Source organism: Pseudorca crassidens, chromosome 9 (assembly GCF_039906515.1).
Source record: "Pseudorca crassidens isolate mPseCra1 chromosome 9, mPseCra1.hap1, whole genome shotgun sequence".
Taxonomy (NCBI): domain Eukaryota; kingdom Metazoa; phylum Chordata; class Mammalia; order Artiodactyla; family Delphinidae; genus Pseudorca; species Pseudorca crassidens.
In genome coordinates, this window is record NC_090304.1 from 25,295,006 (window position 1) to 25,315,668 (window position 20,663).

General features: G+C 36.7%; 1 protein-coding gene across 4 annotated transcripts in view; it reads right to left on the reverse strand.

The window, feature by feature from the left end:
• Nucleotides 1–10,556: 10,556 nt before the first annotated feature.
• Nucleotides 10,557–20,663, reverse strand: part of HIPK3 (homeodomain interacting protein kinase 3) — a 100,439-nt gene continuing 90,332 nt past the window's right edge. For 3 of the 4 annotated variants that reach the window (XM_067749481.1, XM_067749479.1, XM_067749480.1), the window contains exons 9-17: nt 19,728–19,849; nt 18,978–19,099; nt 18,725–18,886; nt 18,506–18,568; nt 17,913–18,209; nt 17,482–17,622; nt 15,750–15,985; nt 15,339–15,466; nt 10,557–14,477 (exon numbers count right to left, since the gene is read on the reverse strand). In XM_067749481.1, coding sequence (XP_067605582.1) covers nt 14,001–14,477; nt 15,339–15,466; nt 15,750–15,985; nt 17,482–17,622; nt 17,913–18,209; nt 18,506–18,568; nt 18,725–18,886; nt 18,978–19,099; nt 19,728–19,849 — 1,748 coding nt within the window. In that variant the 3' untranslated portion in view covers nt 10,557–14,000. The remainder of the gene's footprint in view (nt 14,478–15,338; nt 15,467–15,749; nt 15,986–17,481; nt 17,623–17,912; nt 18,210–18,505; nt 18,569–18,724; nt 18,887–18,977; nt 19,100–19,727; nt 19,850–20,663) is intronic. The other variant, XM_067749482.1, reaches the window with a different exon arrangement.

Consider the following 20,663-nt stretch of genomic DNA (forward strand, 5'->3'; position numbering starts at 1 on the left):
AGAGGAGATGACACTTGAGCTGGGACATGTCAGGCAGACAAAATGGAGGCAAGAAAGAGGGCCTCTGAGCCATGCCAAAGTGTGGAATTATAAATCAACAGGTACCTTCACACGAGACCAGGATGCTGGTATGGCTGCTTAGTATGGGGAGGAAAGCAATGAGGGATTCTCTTTTTTTTTTTTTGCGGTACGCGGGCCTCTCACTGTTGTGGCCTCTCCCGTTGCGGAGCACAGGCTCCGGACGTGCAGGCTCAGCGGCCATGGCTCACCGGCCCAGCCACTCCGTGGCATGTGGGATCCTCCCTGATCGGCACGAACCCGTGTCCCCTGTGTCGGCAGACGGACCCTCAACCACTGCGCCACTAGGGAACCCCGAGGGATTCTCTTGGTGAGGCAGACCAAGGACGTATCACAGAGAATCTCCCCCTAAGAGATTTGGACATTACCCTAAAAGTGATAGTCACAATTTTAAAGCAGGCTAGCATACAATGGCAACTCCAGGATTTCCGCATGAGGAGCTTGGGGGGAAAATAGTCAAGGACTTGCCTTGAAACTGAATTTGATAGGCAGAACTCTGCTCTCAGAACTTTGTTCCTTTTTATTGATGAATAGTATGCTGTTAGACTGGATATTTACTTGCACTGCCTCCCTTACCTAAGCACTTTTTTGTCATCTCCACTGCTACTATCTTAATCAGAACTGAATTTTAATAAGACCGCACAGCAAGTAATAAGGAGGTTGGTTGGAGCTGGGAGAGGATGGTGGGCTGGAGGCAAGGAAGTCAGATAAGAGCATTAGTTTAGACAAGTTCCTAGGCCTGAGCCAAGGATGAAGTGGATCTGATAGGGGTGACTAATGATAGGAGGAGGACGGGGCTGGGAATTGAGGAAAACCTTCAGCCTTTGGGCTGGGGTGATTGAGGATGTCATTAACCAAGATCTGGGAATATAGGAAAGGGAGGTTTTGGGGGGAAGAAAACAAGAGCTAGAAAGGGCATCCAGGTAGAGATGCCCATTAGGCCCAAGTTTCATACATTTTAATGTGTACATAAATTTGTAGATCTTGTTAAAAAGAAGATGCTGATTAAGTAGATCTGAGGTCACTCAAGAGTCTGCATTTCTAAAACATTCCGAGGTGATGCTAATCCTGATTGACAGATCACACTTGGAGTAACAAGACATTAGGTCATTGAACACAGGGCTTAATCCTATCTCAACAAATGAATTTTTAGAAATCAAATTCTTGACTTTTGGTAATTTTTGAGAAACTATTCCTGTCTTCTCACGAGTTGAAATAAAAAAAAGCAGATTTGCTTCTGTTCTTTACTTCCATGTCAGAAGATTACACTTCCTCACACATTACTGTGTGACTTGTAGTCTTGCTGTCCTGATTTTTCCCTCCCTATTGATATGAGGCTTGGCCATATGACTCTTTTGGATAATGGCCTGTGACAGTGGTGAGCGCATGCCAGTTCCATTCATAAGCTTTAGGAAACACTGCAAGGTCCAATTCTGCGTCTTTTCCCTCTTCCATCAGGAGAGCATGTCCAATATTTATTACTCCTTTAGTCCAGATACAAACATGAAGAAAATCCATGGACTATACATAGGCTGTAGCTAGGAGCAGAGCTGCCACCAACCTGGGACCTATATACAACAAGAGCAAGAGATAAGGCTGTGTTGCTTTTAGCTACTGAGATGTTGAGGGTCATTTGTTACTGCAGTATAACCTAGTGAAAGTTGACTAATAATAGTCTCTCTGCTATTAATGAAAGAGACAAGGCTAGGAATGAAATAGAAGAACTAAAATAAATGTTTCGTTTTTTAAAGTTATTAACTTTTCTTACATATCCTCTTTACGGATACCAAGAAGACACAGCATGAGGTTGGAGGCTTATAGTAAACCTTGAGATCATTTGAACCCAAGTTATCAGGAGAATTTAAAGAACAGCAGCCTTGGATATGTCATTCTGCCTATAAACTTGAACAAATAACAGCCCCTCTGCTGTTCACACAATTGAGGAAAGTGGAAGTACTAAATGCTTTATGGGGTTACGTAGTGATGTGCTGGATCTGGCTTGTACCAAAGTCAGCTGAGAAATTTTCAGCTATTTTGTGAACCAGTTGTTAAACACACTCATTGTTAAAAATTGAATTTCATAAACTTACAATTAAATGATATTAAAAACAAAAGTAATAAATATAAGCAGCTCTCACTTTATATGGTTCCGATATGCACAAATTTCAGTTACCACAGTTTAGTTAAATAACAGCAGTCCATCAACAATGTGGTCCAAATTTTAGTCACCACAGTATATTTACTATGAGTGAAGCCATAAATTACAAACTTCGCTGTTGGCTCTTCAGTCCATAAATCACTAGGTTAATAATGAACGCACTTCATGATCAGTGACCAGTCACATCGCCTCTTCCAAAGACTGTTGGTGATTGATCCCTGCGCATCTGTTCATCAGTTCATGCAGACAGCAGAGTATGTAGTTTTGTTACCTTCTTGTCTTCCCATGATAAACCCACGTGACATTTTACAAAAATGGATAATGGAAAGAGGGAATTGGCCAAAAAAAGATGAAAGTGCAGCAGAGAAATGGAAAATGATAATGCTGGAAGTCAAATGTGAATCAAATGTAAATGGACCCAAAGAAGACAAAGCTGATTGTGAGAAGGCTGACACGCTGCTGTTTGGGAGACTGTACGTATACAGCCAGAGGAATTTAGTGAAGGCAAACTCATCAACATAAACTAGCAAAGTGTTGTGACAAAGAGGATGACGATGTCCCAGAGAGGAAGTGATGCCAGCAACAGAATTCACATTAGAGGAGTTACCAGAGATATCTCATGACATTCAAAGCGCAAAGGATAAAATGTTGGAAGATGATCAAAAAGTACAATTCACCAAGATATAGAAAATATGCATCATAAGTTATACAATGAGAAGAATGCAAGCACTGTTTAAACTCTTGATAAGTATTTTACAAAGAAATAAAACTTTAAAACTCTAATTCTCAATGTTTCTAATGTCTTAAATTATATACTATTAGCCGTACTATTTTTACATTTTCCTACATACATTTATAACCAGCAGCAGAGAGCTTGTAATGCTTTAACAAAAAATATTCAAGGTGAGGGAACAATTGTAATTATTCCCATTGATTATTAAGATCACTTTGCATGGTTTCAGCTTGCATGGTCATTTTTATGTTCCCACACTACTGTGCAAAGGGAGAACTGCTTGTTTTCAAAACTTACCTCTAATTATTTCACTACATTTTGCTATTATCTGTGCTCTTGATGTTATTTATGTCTATTGTAACTATTTAATGGAAGTACTATCTAATGGTGCACATCTCTTCCCAACTTTATGTTCAGTGACATCATGTAGGTAGCTTGAAATGCTATGGCGGGAATATTTATAGCATGGAAATTGGCAAACACTACAAACTCAACTACAAATTAGAGTTTAGTTTATTGTTTTGTTGATTTTCTAGACTTAAGTGATGAAGAAAATGTTAATGCAGTTAAAAGTATATCGTGTGTGTAGCTGTACGTTATAAATAGCACCAAAAAATTGAGGGAAAGCAATATTCTCCCAGTGTTTGAAAACTATCATCAGACTGAGCAAAAAGTTCACTCATGTCATTGACCAACAGTGTATATATGATGATATATGACCAAGGTATATCTTTGTTGTTTCACTTTGGTCTTAAATGTAAAAGAAAATAACAGTGAACATTCAGGTCAGAACCGCCCTTGTTCATCAATAACATAAGCAATTCTTTGCTAAATCAGATAGTAATAAAGCATTTATTCATAGCCTGATTTTGTCAAGTTGTGGCTGAATTATAACCATATAAGAGTTTAGCAAAACTCAGTGAAAGCCTTCTGTGAGAATCAATTGACTATATGACATCTATAATAAAAAGTGTTGTATATTTTATCATCATTTGTCAATTGTGTGCCATACATTATTTACATTAATAAAGGTTATAACACACTTATGTACATACATACGCATACAACCCCCAGGCAGTTATTAAGTAGTTACCACGCTGGCTTTAGACAATGTAGTGAGGCGAAACATCCAAAAGCTTCAGAGCCAAACAAGGACTTGTTTTCAGCATTGTTTGTTTCTGTGTTGTTTTATTAGTAAATTACTGAGCCTCTCTAAGCCTTTTCCTTCTTCTGCAGAATAAAAAAATAAAGAGGGATTTGGGCACAGGAAAAGGGTTATCATGAGGAAGATAATGTACATAAAAGGCTCTGGTAAAAACTAGGTACTGAGTCACTTTTTCCTGTTACCATTTCCTTCCCCTTCCAGTTGCAAACCCTCTAAGGTTGATTTCCTTTGCTGGAGATGAAATAATCCACACATTTTTGGACTACATGGCAGGTATACATGGCAGCAGAGGAATGGAGGGATGAATGGATATCTCACGTTGATTCCATGATAAACCAACTAGTCTATTAATTCAAGGATTCACTGAGGCTTGGAATCCTTTCTCACTTTTTCAAATTCTATTTACAAAAGTCAGAAATTTCTCACTTTGTATTATTCAGTGTTCATGGGACATAGCCTACAATTCGCCCCATCTCTACTTTGTTATTTTCTTTAATGTTGTTATCCCACCAAACTGGAAAGAAAAATTATTAGAGTACTCTTTCTCCCCCTACTGGCCATACTACGATATAGCAATAATGAAATGAACGGAATGATCAAATGTCAAACCTGAAAGGAAACTCGAAGAATAACTATTCCAGCAAACCGGCTACCCACAAACCAACTCTGGCCTGCAGATGACTTGTGTCTGGCCTACGCCATATTTAAAACAAACATAACTTTTTTTTCAGTTTCATTAGTTGCCAATATTTCACTGACATCCATATTTGTTTTCTCAGAAAACTAGAAGTTGGTAGACATTGGGTGTGCCATGCCACATGCGTGTCCTGCTCCCTTCGGACTTACCGCCCTGCTTGGCCACAGTCCCCACTCAGTCTGCTTCACTTACTTGTGTAGTCTGCCCAGCCCTTGCTGCTTTTGAGTTTGAAATCCCAATCTCTCTCTCTCAATTTACCAGGGAAGCCCAAACTTGCTCAAAACCGGACCACCTAAATGAGTAGCCAAGCAGGTAATAAAACTGGGCCTCCTAAATTCCATTCAACAGATTTTTGTTGATTTCATTCATTTATTTAACAAATGTTTTAGTGCCTGCTATGGCCAGGTACATAGAGTCAAAGATATGGCACATACAAGATAAAAACAGCCTTTGCATTCGGAGTTTTAGTTAGTGAGAAAAGCAGTCAAGATAATTATAAGAAATATGATGAACGTGATGAAAGAATATGGAGACTATGATGAAGCAGCAGCACAGCTCCTGTTCTCACTTCATCACCTCCTTCAAGTTAATCACCATCATCATGAATATAACACAACCATTTTCATGATTTACTAAATAAGGTCCTCAAATCCTAGGGTCCACATTTATTCAAAATCCACTGGGCACAAGGGCTAAACAATGGGGAAACAGCAGTAAACATGGCATTTATTAGATGAATTTTCCCATGCATGGGAAAACTCATCTTTCTCCCTGGTCAACTGCAATCAGTGTGTAAGCCTGAGAGTCACAAGATGGTTAGGGAAGGTAGGCTGTAGTTGCTGGACAAACAACATCTCTCTGCAAAAACGGAGTCAGATATGAGCTTGAGTAATGGGGATACAGGATTAAAGCTAAACTAAGAGAAAAGATCAGTCTTTTCTCTTGGTCAGCAATACCTATGACACCATAATTGGACAGTACTACAAAAGACAAACGAACTACCTCTGTATCATAAACGTTACTCAACTGGGTCCTTTGAACCCTTGGCTCTTTGGAGAAATGGCTACTTCCAGATCCAAGGCAGGAAAAATACAAGGTGAGCATAAGACACCTTATTAGGCCAGAAAATGAGGAAACATTCAGAGACTAATGCAATAATGTCAAAAGGATTCGACAGACCTGAAGATAATTAATAATTTTACCTTATTGAATAAAGCAAAATCCATGAATCCATAGTGGTGAGAGAGACAGAGAAAAACTGAAGGGAGCACAGGGAGAAAGGCAGAAAGCCTTTATTAGAAGAATGATGCCAGGTAAAGAATGTAGAAGGAACGATATAACTGAAAAATCACCATTTTGCAACCCCCAATGTAATAATTGATTCAGACAATAATCATCAATGGACGCTAAAGCCAATGAGCAAAATGCTATTGATACTGCCACAGTACCAACCCCACAGACGACAATGGAGAGATTTGCTAGTAACCTCTTTATGTTAGTGTCATAGCCGATAATGGACAACCTGACATTATGCGCCCCTTAATGTGAAGCAATAAGGCACAACTACTCCTACAATTCTTGCAAATGAGCAAACACTAAATCTGATCAAACCACTAGACCCAGCTTGTACTTCACAGAAATTCATGCTACAATGAGCACGAAGAAACACACACAGATTTTAGACTATTCTAGCCTGAACTCTTCAAAAAAATGTCATTAAAAAAAAAGACTGTTCTGAATTTGGTCAGAGACATGTCATAACCAAAGGCAGTGGGTAAATCCTTTTTTTATATACATATATACACTAATATGTATAAAATGGATAACTAATAATCTGCTGTATAAAAAAATTAAATAAAATTCAAAAAAAAAGGAAAACACTTATTCACATCTTTTTTTTTCTCACATCTTTATTGGAGTATAATTGCTTAACACTGTTGTGTTAGTTTCTGCTGTACAACAAAGTGAATGTGCTATACATATACATATATCACCATATCCCCTCCCTCTTGCGTCTCCCTCCCACCCTCCCTATCCCACCCCTCTAGGTGGTCGCAAAGCACCGAGCTGATCTCCCTGTGCTATGCAGTAGCTTCCCACTAGCCATCCATTTTGCATTTGGTAGTGTATATATGTCAGTGCTACTCTCTCACTTCGTCCCAGCTTACCCTTCCCCCGTGCCCTCAGGTCCGTTCTCTACATCTGCATCTTTATTCCTGCCTTGCCACTAGGTTCATCAGTATCAGTTTTTCAGATTCCATGTACATGTGTTAGCATATGGTATTTGTTTTTCTGACTTACTTCACTCTGTATGACAGACTCTAGGTCCATCCACCTCACTACAAATAACTCAACTTCGTTTCTTTTTATGGCTAATATTCCATTGTATACAAGTGCCACATCTTTATCCATTCATCTGTCGCTGGACATTTAGGTTGCTTCCATGTCCTAGCTATTGTAAACAGTGCTGCAATGAACGTTGCGGTACATGTCTCTTTTTGAATTATGGTTTTCTCAGGGTATATGCCCAGTAGTGGCATTGCTGGATCATATGGTAATTCTTTCTAGTGTTTTAAGGAACCTCCATACCGTTCTCCATAGTGGCTGTATCAATTTACATTCCCACCAGCAGTGCAAGAGGGTTCCCTTTTCTCCACAGCCTCTCCAGCATTTATTGTTTCTAGATTTTTTGATGATGGCCATTCTGACCGGTGTGAGGTGATACCTCATTGTGGTTTTGATTTGCATTTCTCTAAAGGCAATGGGTGAATCTTGATTGGCTCCTAGACAGGGGGAATGGGGAGATGGCCATAAAAGACACTCTTGAAACATCTGGGAAATTTTGAATATGGACTGGAAATTAGATGTTATAAAATTGTTAATTTTGCTAGGTGTTACACAGTTTTGTGATCAGCTGAAGAATGTTATTCTTACAAACAGATGCATGCTTGCTTAAGTACTTAGGGGCCAAGTATCATGATTATCCACAGCAGGTTCAACTTAAAAATTACATATAGAGAGATGAAAATGTGGCATGAAAATGTTAACTGGTGAATCTAGGTGTAGGATGTGTGTGTTTGTTATACTATTCTTTTTGTTTTTCTAATTAAAAATTGGTTTATAGTAAGTATAAACATTCGATGTGATAAGAAAAAGTGAATTCTTTGGATTCTCCAAGGAAATAAGCAATGTAGAACAAAGCTGATCACCTCTCTAAATTCCACATTTGGGCATTCAAAATATTTCTGAAGTTTGTAAAACATGCAAAATACTCATGTTATAAATTGAAGTAGAAAATATCAGGATCTAAAATTGCTTACATTATTTTAACCACCTCAACACTTACATTTTTGAGTTTTAAAAAATCTGTTTTTCTGCATTTTCCAAGTACAATGTAATCAGGTATTATTTTTATGATTGAAAAATACTAATTATTAACATCTTATTTTCCCACTTCAAATAACCATACTTCCATTTAGGGAAAAGTACAGATTCTCGATAAGATAAAATAATGCCATTAGAACAAAAAGTTGACACAAAAATTAACATGAAATGGACCACAGAGCTAATAAAAGCCAACACCTAAAACTCCTGGCAGAAAACAAAGGAGAAAACCTTTGCAACTTTGGGACTGGCAAAACCTTCTTAGGACACAAAAAGCATAAACTGTAAAAATAAATAAATAAATAAAATAAATAATAAAAAAAAAGCATAAACTGTAAGAAAATAAATAACTTGGACTTAATCCAAATTCAAAACTTTTGCTCTTCCAAACACCCTGTAAAGAAAATGAGAAGAAAAGCCACAAACTGGGAGAAAGTATTTGTAATACAAACGTCTTGACAAAAGACTAGTATCCACCATCTCTTCTGGACTACTTCAACAACCTCCTCTCTGGTCTTCCAGCTGCTCCTGTGGCCCTGCCACCATTCTCCACAATAGCCAATTCATGGTGTTTGCTTCCCATGAACATAACACAGTAAAATCTAGACTCCTTTGTTTGGCAAAAGGCCTGCATTCCCACCCCTCTGGTTCTGTCTTCTAGCTCCTGCTGCCCACTCACACACTTCCTCTCTGACTTCACAAGCCACTTTCCTGGTCTGTCCATATTAAATCTCATCCCTGACTTAGGGCCTTTGTACTTGCTGCTCCCTCTACCAGAAATACTCTTCCCCTACATGGCTGACTAGCATTCTTCTTGTCACAACTCAAATGTCACCTTCTCATTGAGGCAGATCCTGACACGCTCCTTCTTGGTCACTTAATCAGGCCATTTTCTTCATTCTGCTTACCCTAACTGAACTTATTTACTTTCAATCTTTCCCTCCCACAAAAACATCTGTAGGAGCAAAAGAATATTCTGGCTTTGTCCACTGACACATGCCTAGCATGGAATGCCTGGAACATGGTAGATGCTTCATAAATATTACTGAATGACTCCTGACATACCTGCTGTGACAGGCACTCTGATAGGTACTGGCTGAATGGTTTACGTGTGTTGGTCAATGACTTTTTAATCTCTTTAGAAAAAAATATTTTAAATTCCTAGATCCATTTAAATAGCTAAATACTTCCTAGTACTCTCAAGAAGCCAATTTACCTTCAAGTGAATTGCAAAATTTGGATTTCACCTATATGTGGGATCAGTACTTTGGGCTAGAATGTTCACATAATTTTGAACAACTCACACCCATGACTAAATGGAAAGGAACAAAAAATACATGTGAGGATGTAAAGTAACTAGAACTCTCATACATTGCGTTGAGTGTAAATTAATTTAACCACTTTGGAATACTGTTTGCAGTACCTAATAATGTGAAACATCTGTATACCCTATGACCCAGGAATTCCATGCCTACATATATGCCCAAAGGAAATGCATACATGTTCACCAAAAGATATGAACAAAAAATGTTTGTAGTAGCACGATTCCTAATAGCCAAAAAGTAAAAACAACTCAAATGTCTATCAACAGAACAGATAAATGATTACATATGCACACAGATGAATACTATACAGTAATGGGGTAAATGATCAACAACTACATACAACGTGGATGTATCTTAGAAATAAAATGTTGAACGAAAAGAAGCCAGACACCAAGTGCATGTAATCGAGTAAAAGTTTACTGAGAGAGACTGAGAATACGTATTCTCACTGGTATGTTCTGGCGGGGCGCTGAGAAACTTTCCTCCTGATGTTTCTCTGAAGTTAAATCCTGGAAGTATAAGGTGGTGTCTGAAGGCACAGCCTAAACTGGCCTACTGGAAACCACATGCTTTTGAAGCCTTATGTTTTATATCTTAAAAATACACGTGAATTCCCTATTCTTCATCCATGCACATTGAACAGAAATATTTACCTCAAAAAATATTCAAGAAAACAATAGTCAAGGGAAGCAGGCCCTGGTTATCCTGTGGTTACAGTACTGTGGCACACTACCTCAGACTTCAGTTTGAAAAAGAACTGCTGGAAAGTAGACTGGTTTGGTTAGACAGCCTGGTTCACGTCTCAGATTCACGACTCATTAGTGCTGGGAGTTTGGGCAACTTACCTAGATATTTTGAGCCCATTTCTTCATTTACATAATGAAGATAACATTGTATCTCACAGGTGGTTTTGAGAATTAAATGCGATGATGTTAAGTTAGGTAACTCAATGCTCCTAACCTTTTCCTTCCCTACCCTGTAAGTAGTACTGGGGTGGAAAAAAAGTCAACAAGCAGTTTGCTGCAATATATATATTTTAATTCAAAGTGAATCGACAGTAATACACCATAAATTCTTATTTTGACACTCACCAAAATAGTCACCTGGAAAACCCGCTTTTTGTGACAAAGTACAGAAGGCTTGGTCACATTTAAATCACTGAGAACTAGAGAGAAATACTATCGCAAACCGTAATAGACATTACATCCATAAAAATTTTCCCAGTCCTTATTGTAATATTGCACAGTGCAATTGCTACATGGCAAACTAGTGTAGCATAGAAGTAAAAGCAAAAACAAACCAAAGAAACAAAGCCACAAGTCTAAAACTGTTAAACAGTTAACAGTTCAAACGCAGTAATCAAATCTATATCATTGGGTTCTTTAAAACAAATCTTCCTACACCTTGCAGTGTATGATTTAACTTTTACTTAACACAAATCAACTTTAAAATTAGTAGTAGAGATTTTTAAAATGAAAAAGTTTTGCTACTACAGTAACATATTTAAACACCCTGAAGGAAAAGAAACGAAATATCAAGATATTTGATTAAAAAAAATTTGTAAATTAAAGTAGTATGCAAATACGCAACTTGGAAGTCATGCAGTGTTTTATTTAAGAAAGCAGTAAAACCAAAGAAAACTGGTAAAAATGGTTTTAAAGAGAGTACAAATTCTTTTCTCAGTATGCTAAATTTAGATTTTAGCAGGATCTTGGATCTTTTTTTAATCTTCTTAAACACATAAAAAGCACGTGATTAGAATCAGTTAAGAGCAGTGTACTTAACTTGGGTACGCCTTTATCAAACAGGACTATTATATTATGAAAACATTGAAGTTTATCATTCACCATCAATTTAACAAGACATCTCAGTCTTGGAACAGAAATACAGAAAATACGATGTTTCAGGGTAGTGAACACGGCCCTGAACAGGAAGAAAACTGCGCCAGTTTTGTACCTGGTACAAACATCGATCAATCCTTTGCACTTGGTGTTTCTGAAACATCCATTGCCAGCACTGATTCTTCTCCAACAAGTGAGCAGATACCAGTAAACTGCTGGACCAGATAAATTAAATTAGAAGGCTGTGGAGGGCAGCAAGTTTACTTAAATAGTGACTCCATAAATTTGCCATCTGTAAATAATCTTTTAAATTAATCTTAGGCTATTCCTTTTTATGTGTAATATATATATATATTTCTATTTATATAAAATGCATAGAATTGATTACTAAAAACACTGAAACTTGTGGGGAAAATTAAGTCCTTCATTTTCAGTGTGACTAAAAATGTACTGCTGGTTTTAATCTTATGATCTAATACTGTAATTTTTAAAATTAATTTCAGGCACATTTATTTCATTGATGATTATTAAATAAAACACTGCTTGTATTCATGGAGTAAAGAAAAGTTTATCCATTATTAGCTTATTGTCAACGCTGTACTAGTGGTATGCAATTCATTTATCAAAGAAATGCTGTAAATCCAAAACAGTTGGAGTTTTACACTCAAATGCTTTGTACTGTTTATTCCAGTAAATGCTGTAAGATTATATTCCAGATTTTTAAGGAAAAAAAGTTAAGTCAAGCCTGCAAGATACAGCTTTCTCAAGTGTCTACAATGCCAGTATGAAAATTAAAAATTAAGTTACATTGATACATCCCAGTTTTTTTTATATGCAGTGATGAGCACAAACATTAATAGAGATAAAATACTGATGCAAATAACACACCCCAAAATAACATATGCAATTTTTTTCCATCATTTACAATACAGTAGTTACAATGACACTCCAAACAGAAAAGCAAAGTAAAAAATCAAAACCCCAACTTCTATTTCATGTAATTAGACTTATACAGAAATTAGAAGGCTAAATAACAACTAGTTAATCACCTAATTTCACAGCTATCTGAAGTGGCAATCGTTATATAGCAGCTTATCTATGATACATTCAAGATAAATGATACAATTTATTATTTGCCCATAAGCTAAAACACAGCCTGCTTAATACCTTCCTTTAAATTCCACCTCTACACTACAATATACTTGAGGTCTATGCAAAAAGTAGCTACCTTTTATATAGGAAATGGATGATTAAGTCTTTGGTGCTGTAAAAGCAACTTCATTTAAACATCACCACCACCACCACCAAAAAAAAAAAAAAAAAAAAAAAAAAAGGAGGGAAAAACCCAAGACGCACTTCCTAGGAAAACAAGCATGTAATTTCTGTCCCTGACGGAATGTATTAAATAAGCAAACACCACCAACAAGCAAAACAAGTACTACAATGTAAAAATACTTAAAAACAAAACAAAACAAACCCTCTCACATGCATAAATGAAAAATTGCACACAAAGAACTCACATCTTTTCAAGCTTCAATGGTAAATATTCTGCTACTATTTATTAAATACTGCATGGTTTGCCCAAGCTAGGATGAAACCACATCATGAATCAATGAGCATTTTCTTTATCTACTCAAAGTCATGCCTACTGTACTGCATCTCTAAACATTTTATTAAATCCAATTATACAGCAAACACTCCCAAAATAAACTTAGATTGTATTGCAGTTTCACTTAACAGTATATAAAATGCTGTGTTGTGACAGGTATCAACTATCCATTAGATACTGAATCACTTTTTCTTAAGCACTACTACCTGCTTGCTTTTCTTGAAGCTAGATCATTCTGAAAAATCAAGACAGCAGAATTCAGCTATAGCAAACATGCTGCCCTCTTAGTAAGGAAAACACAGCTACAACCTGAAATCATACCACACAAAACCAAAAATGAACATTACTCCATCAAAGGAAACTAAAGAGTAAGTCTGAACTTTAAGTGCTGCAGTCCTCAACATTTATATATAGTAATAACATTAACAACCTCAAATATTTAAGGCACTATGTGTGGGAACGGTTTACAATGCAGCTGAGATTATTAGAACAACATTTAAGAGCAAAGTCTAGGCAACATTTTGCCCATGCAAAAGACACATGCAAATGTAAAGAACAATAGCTCAATTTCTTAGGTAAGTGACCCAACATTTATACACTAAGACACAGATAATACAATTCACTTGTATGCTGTAATTCTGACATATGTGCATCTGTTGCTCTAAGTCTGTACACAGAATGGCTTCCCAAATATAGACGTGTCTTGCACTAGTTAGAAGGCAATTTTATAAAAAATAGTGGGAGCAAAACTGGACTTCTGCTCCCATAAGTCACCTGCCTAGAGTTACTACATAAGAAGATAACATGACCAAAGACAAGTTATACCAAATGTGCAAAACACATTAAAAGTGAGTTTTTTTTTAAAGCTCAAAGTTGTTTAAATTGCACCCAAGTCTACATGATTCAAAAATAATTTTCTTGTGCCATGGCTAATATTTATTAAATACCATGTTTTATTTTTAATCAAATGTTTATATCATTGAGCTTCCTCAATATACTCTTTTGAATTTTCACATGTATGGATACTGGCTGAGTTTGGTTGGACTCAGTGGAAATCCAGTATATGCAGGTGATGCTGCAATGTAAGAATGTGGTGGGAAGATTGGTTTGTACTGAGTCTGATGAATGGTTGGGGATGGTAACAGACGGGGATTTATGCCCACTGGGACTTGGTGAACTATGCCACTGGGATGGGAGATATTATAAGTTGGATGCTGTAACATAGGTCTTGAGGTACATGGAGAGGCTAAGAGGTGGGCCACTGGTGCAGCACTGCTGAGGGTAGCTGATGATGGGTATGGAAGTAGAGTAGGCTGTCCTCCGAGGTGCGTATTTCCAGCCAGATGGGCGTGCACAGCTGTGTGATTAGGACTTCCATGAGAAAGAGTGAATGGATTACTAGTAACACTAGTAGGGATATAAGCTTGCTGTCTTCGATGTCCAAAGTTTCCATTCCACTCTTGATGCCCAGATCCAAAGTGCTGAACCTATCCAAAAACAAAACAAAAAGATTAATTACATATTTTATAAGTCAAAAAGAAAGGGAAAAAAGGGAAATTACAAGATACTCTGTGACTGATAACCCACAGAGGATCTCTCAGATCTTAGCTTATACTAAGTATAAACAGAGTGGAGAAAAATATCGATCAATTTTATATATATATTAGTATTAGCATTTTAATATGTATTACTGCATATTATTATAATATTAACATTGCCACTACCCCTGCTAGTAGTGTCACTATTCCTACCACTACTGATAGCTACCATTTGCAGAGCACCTATTATATGTAAGACTAACACTTTACGTACGAGACTGTATTTAATTCTAATTATAGTTATATAGCTATCATTTCCATTAACTGTGGTCCAGACTTGTTGAAGAGACCTGGCCAAGGTACTGTACATAGCATTTGGCAAAACCAGGATGTGAACGCAGGTCTGACTCCAATACCTATGACCTTTTCTTTCCCCCAAGTCAAACACAACTGCCAAGCACGGTGCTGACCAGATGGCAAGTACTCAATAAGGCATCTCTCACCATCACAACTAACACACAAGAAATGTAACCATCAATGCATTGGTGTGCATTCTGATTTAAAGGGCCTAAAACAACAAACAGACTAAAAAACTTTAAGAGAACCTAAGAACCTAGTCTTTCTGAAAAATTCAAGTTCCATGGATAATCGGATAATTATCCTATTATTAAGCCAATTACTTTTTAAGTCACTTGGGATAATGAAAAGGGAAAAATTTATTAAGATTTTATACAGTGTGAGAATCTTTTTCCCCCCAGTTAGAAAACTGCTAAATTTGAATCCCAAAGACTCATAAATTCACAAACATACCTGACTGAAATTCAAATGCTGCTGCTGGAATGCTGATGTCAATTTCTGCTGACGATTACCTACTGCGGAAGGCTGGTTTAATCTTCCAGGAGCAGATCGTCCTTTTATTAATGGCTGGCATACAGAATCTGGCAACAACAAAATACCAGAAAGTAGCTACTTTTTCCTTCTTATATAAAAATTAGAAAGGTCTTTAGATATTTTACACAATAGTGATTTGAGAACCTTAAAATTAAATAAAAAGAAAAGATCTCATGGTTTCCAAGGACTGGGTGATATTAGAAGATATCTCCTTTGTACAATAGATTTGGCAGGGTCAGGCTGGAAATTCAGAGATGACTTTTGGCTCTAATGTTCCTAAATTAAGACCTTTTAAGGGACAATCAGGGAAATAGAGAGGACTCAGTTTACCTGTGTTTGCCATATGCTCATCGGCATTTAATCCATTTTCTAGTCCCATTGGTGGCACCACAACAGTACAAACAGCTGGTTTGGTTTCTGTGTCAGCAGAGGTTACCAGTTCTGTGTTTTGATGCGTATCCGCCACAAAACTGCTCTCTGCAAACGGGCTGTCATGTCCTGAAGAGTCTGATGTTGGAGAGCCATCCACAGTATCACAACTACTTTCCTGTTCTTCATCTGACATACTACAACAAGAAAGTATTTTTATGAACAATATTTTTCAATGTTAAATCTAAAGTTAAATAATTTCCAGACTCCCAGCAAATTGATAAGAATCTTATTCAATTATTTCATACCTAATTACAACTTCTTCCTTATCAAAAAAACATTTTTCATAGATTTCCTAGACTCCCACATTAATTCTCTTTTCAGACTGCTAACCCTAATTCTGTCTATCTAGGAACACACTCTTGGCACTTATTTTTCCCTCCTTTCCCTTCCCACTTGATCCTTAGTCGCAGTTCATAAAATCCCATTTATAAATTACAGAAGATTTCATCAAGACACTACAAAAGAAGTGCTGTTCTGGATAACTGAAACGAAATGTACAAACACATAAGCATGCAACTTGCATATTTCAGATTAAATTCTAATGTTATATATGTGCCTTTAGTGATAATTTGGGTCCTTTTAACTAACCAGTTATCTGAAAGGTTTTTCCCACCTCTCTGAAGGTCTAGCCAGTGTCCCATTTCTCTTCTCGCCCTGACCCTTGGGCCCTGCCCACCACCCCCCAACTCCTTGGGATTTCTACAGCATTTATATTGTTTTACTACTCACTTCATACTTAACAATTTGAAGCACCTCTTTTTATATGTATATTTTAATTATATATTTTTATCTTTGTATTTTATTTATATATATACACATCTTACATGTATGTGTGTATTTACATATACGTATGTATAATATCAACTTCCAAACCACATTATAAACAAGTTATAAGAAGATGTGTTAATACTTCTTTATGCTTCCACAGAGCTTAGTTATAACCAAACTATTCAAAACCATATTTCCTGATTATGGAAAAAAGAGAAGACGAATAAAATTAAAGCTGAACTTTTTCAAATTTTGTTTCCACTAAAAAAAAGAATTTCTAAAAGCTAAAATCAAATGTATTTCACTGAAATTTTTATGGCTCATCTCTTAATGCGTTAGTACCTCATGCAGGTTAGGAGAAGCTCACTACTTTAGTGGCAAGGCACGTCCCTGGCCAAAAGGAAGGGTAGGAAGGAAATATGCATGAAACCGTGCAAATCAATCACTATGAGAGAAAAAAATCAGCAAATACTCTGCTGACAGTGGGTCATTACTTTATTATGCAAAACATTCTTTTTATTTTGCTGAAGTATATGTTCTTATTCCAAATTTAAATTACAATAGTAGTCTGTGGAGCTGGAGTTGAGAATGTGGCTTTTTCACCCTTTCAAAACAAATGATTCTTTAAAAATCATTTATTAGAACCTCAATTTTTCATTTAGATCTGTTCTGTAATAGTAAAGAAAATTACTACTTAAAACCTGAGTTTATAAAAAGGTGATCTAGTTCAAAAATTATGATCAAGAGAGAAGTCACTGTGGTAAACTGGCAGGTACTTACTAATTTAAACAACAACAAAAGAAATCATAGGCTTTTTAGTAGACTTAGTATTTATCATGTACTGCTATTGAAATTCCTTTACCTGTTCGGTCTCTTGCAAGGGGATGGGCTGGACTGCCCTGAGGAGCTGGTGCTCAGAGTACTCTCAGGACTACTTAATGAACAAATCCGATCAATATTCAAGGTGCTCTGGCAAGCTTCACAATCCAGATTACCTTTACATCTAAGTAAAGAGGGAAGGGACAACTGGGTCAAAAATGAGAACATACTTCCCAAGTAGCCAAAATTTACATTATTTAATTAAGGATATGAAACAGTTAAGACAAAAATCTAAAGCTCATAATACAGGAAAAATGCTATAGTAATCACGCTAAATGCTATTCAGGAAGTTTACTCTGAAGGACATGAACAGACAAGTAATAAATCACAAAGTTTTTCTTCCCACTGCAGCAGAGGGTGCCATCATTATTGAAGGAGGCAGGAAAATCGCGGGAAACTGCTTTTGGCACTTACTCTCTGAGCGAATGTCTCTGCGACGTCTCTTCTTCATCAGTGTCACTGCTAATGGTGATCACACTCACCGCAGGACTCGGGGAGTCAGCGATGATGATGGTTTGCCGCTGTTTATCTGAAACTGATGAATCAGGGTCCTGCCTGATAGAAGTTTCACAACAATTTCTTGCCTCTCCTTCTGAGTTATGATTGTCCTGTGTTTCTAAGCAACTTGCTTCCTCAACATCTTTCCCATTTACTATCTTTGGAGAAATAAATGCTGATTGTGGGATATTGGTATTCTGCAATGAATTACTCCTGCAATCAAAGGAACAATGTGTTATTCCTATAATCAAAATATATACATGACATTTTTCTAAGACAGCTTGTTATAATTAACAATGCAAACCTTCACTTGTTAAGATTATAACACACTAACATACAGATGAGTCTGTGATATATAAAATACCTCTAGAAATATGAGTGTAGATTGCATTTACATATATTCAAATGGTCTTTTTTTTTTTTTTTGGTAAATGTGATATCTGAGTATCTAAAATGGTCTAAAATTATAGGTAGATAATAAATCAAAAGGGCAATAAAGACAATCTTACCAACTGAAAGCATTTATTTCCTCTCTTCCTGGCTCCCATTCCATTAGTTTTACCAAAATACCTCTGAGAAATTGAGAAGGGAGCTGGCTTAGTGTTTGTAACAAAGCTATCAAAGAGGTCATTTTGAATACAACAGAGTGACCCTTTGGTGTACATGCAAAATTTATTTTAATGACTAATTTTCAAAATGCAGAGGAAAGTTAAAATATCAATACCAACCTGTTCTGGCACAGTTTATTTTTCTTGGTGGTGGCAGGCTGAGGCCACACAACATGTGCGATGCCCACACTAATTGGCTGAGGGGCTGATAAGGTGATCTGATTGGTTAGAAGAGGTTGTGGCATCACTGAGCTGTAATGATTGCTGTGTGAAATCATTTTCCTAGGGAGAAAATTTAGAAAAATTGAATCTCTACTTTACCATATCTAGTTTGCAAACTATTCACAAAGAAGTACCCTTGTTTTTAACTTACCCCCAGTCTCCGAGCCTTTGTGAACCAGCCATACCCTCAGAAGCTAATGTAGTAGCAGGAGCCATGGGTGTTATCTGTTGCCAGGCAGGTACCAGCATCTGCTGTGTTCTACCAGACCATGTCTGTTGCAGCAAAAAACAAAACCAAAAACAAAAGAAAAACTAGTATGATACAAGTTAACTCAAAGTAACAATCTTCTAGACGGGAATAAAGACACAGACCTACTAGAGAATCGACTTGACGATCTGGGGACGGGGAAGGGTAAACTGGGACAAAGTGAGAGAGTGGCATGGATATACATACACTACCAAACGTAAAATAGACAGCTAGTGGAAGCAGCCGCATAGCACAGGGAGATCAGCTCCGTGCTTTGTGACCACCTAGAGGGGTGGGATAGGGAGGGTGAGAGGGAGGGAGGGAGACGCAAGAAGGAAGAGATATGGGGACATATGTATATGTATAACTGATTCACTTTGTTATAAAGCAGAAACTAACACACCATTGTAAAGCAATTATACTCCAATAAAGATGTTAAAAAAATTTTTTAAATTTTTAAAAATAAAAAAATTCAATAATTAAAAAAAAAAGTAACAATCTTCTAATAATTATAAAAGTTAAAGTCAATAATCTACAAGGATCGAATTCCCATCTAGGTCATTTTCATTGTTTCCAACAGCACAAATGGATTAGTGCCTCTACCTGAGTAAAAGGAGGACAGCACATATGTAAAAATAATGAATTATTACCAACCTGAGAAAGAACTCCTGGTCGGATCTGTAGTGGCTGCATGGCTGGGGCCTGCGTTACAAGGGGTACTGTATTATCTACCCTTATTGAATAACTAGTGGGTTTACCATGTGTTGCAGGAATACCTGTGAAATAGAAAAGAACAGTTCTCAAATAAAAAACTTTTCTGAGTTACCTTATAAAACTCTTAAATTTATGAATTGCTAAAATTCTTATTAGGATTATGAAAAAATTCCCTGCATAAAATTTTCATAATATTAGAAAGCAATCTATTTGGAAAGTGAGATACTGTCTATCTACCTTGTGGTACCTCATTCCAAAAATTGTTATAAAGCTACTCTTTCAAAGTTGAATGATTTGTTTTTGAAACTTCCCATTCCTTTTAAAGTTTGCTATTATAGTTTTCCTTTCCTTTTAGAAAGTTCTGCCACTGGTAAGACACGGAAAGGTGAATCTGGCTCAACATCCTTATCCTCTAGCAGGTAAATGTTCATCTTTTCACACAAACTTTTAGCTATGCTTGGTATTCTCTTCTTTAAAACTATGATAGGATCTTATACACGTCACCAAAGGAGGAATGTATCACAACTTCAACTTCAATGGCCATGATGGTTTACATGATTCAATAAAATTCAGGATGGCACACTCATTTCAACCTCTAAAGGAAAAGCAAAAAACAAACTTTTCTGCCTTATATGATACAACTAAGCATTTATCATTGTGGTTTAATCTACTAGTATTTCTAGTGGAGAGCTACTGGAACTCCAGGACAAATATGTTCCATTTTGCTTACCCCCTAGGAAAATTAGAAAGCAGGATTACTACCCACGTTAATCCTGTTAATATTAATATGCCTGTGTCATACATTGCAAGAGCACCTTGCAAATATTAAGTCTTATGGTACTAAACTTTAAGAGAGTAAAGTAGTATTTTACACCA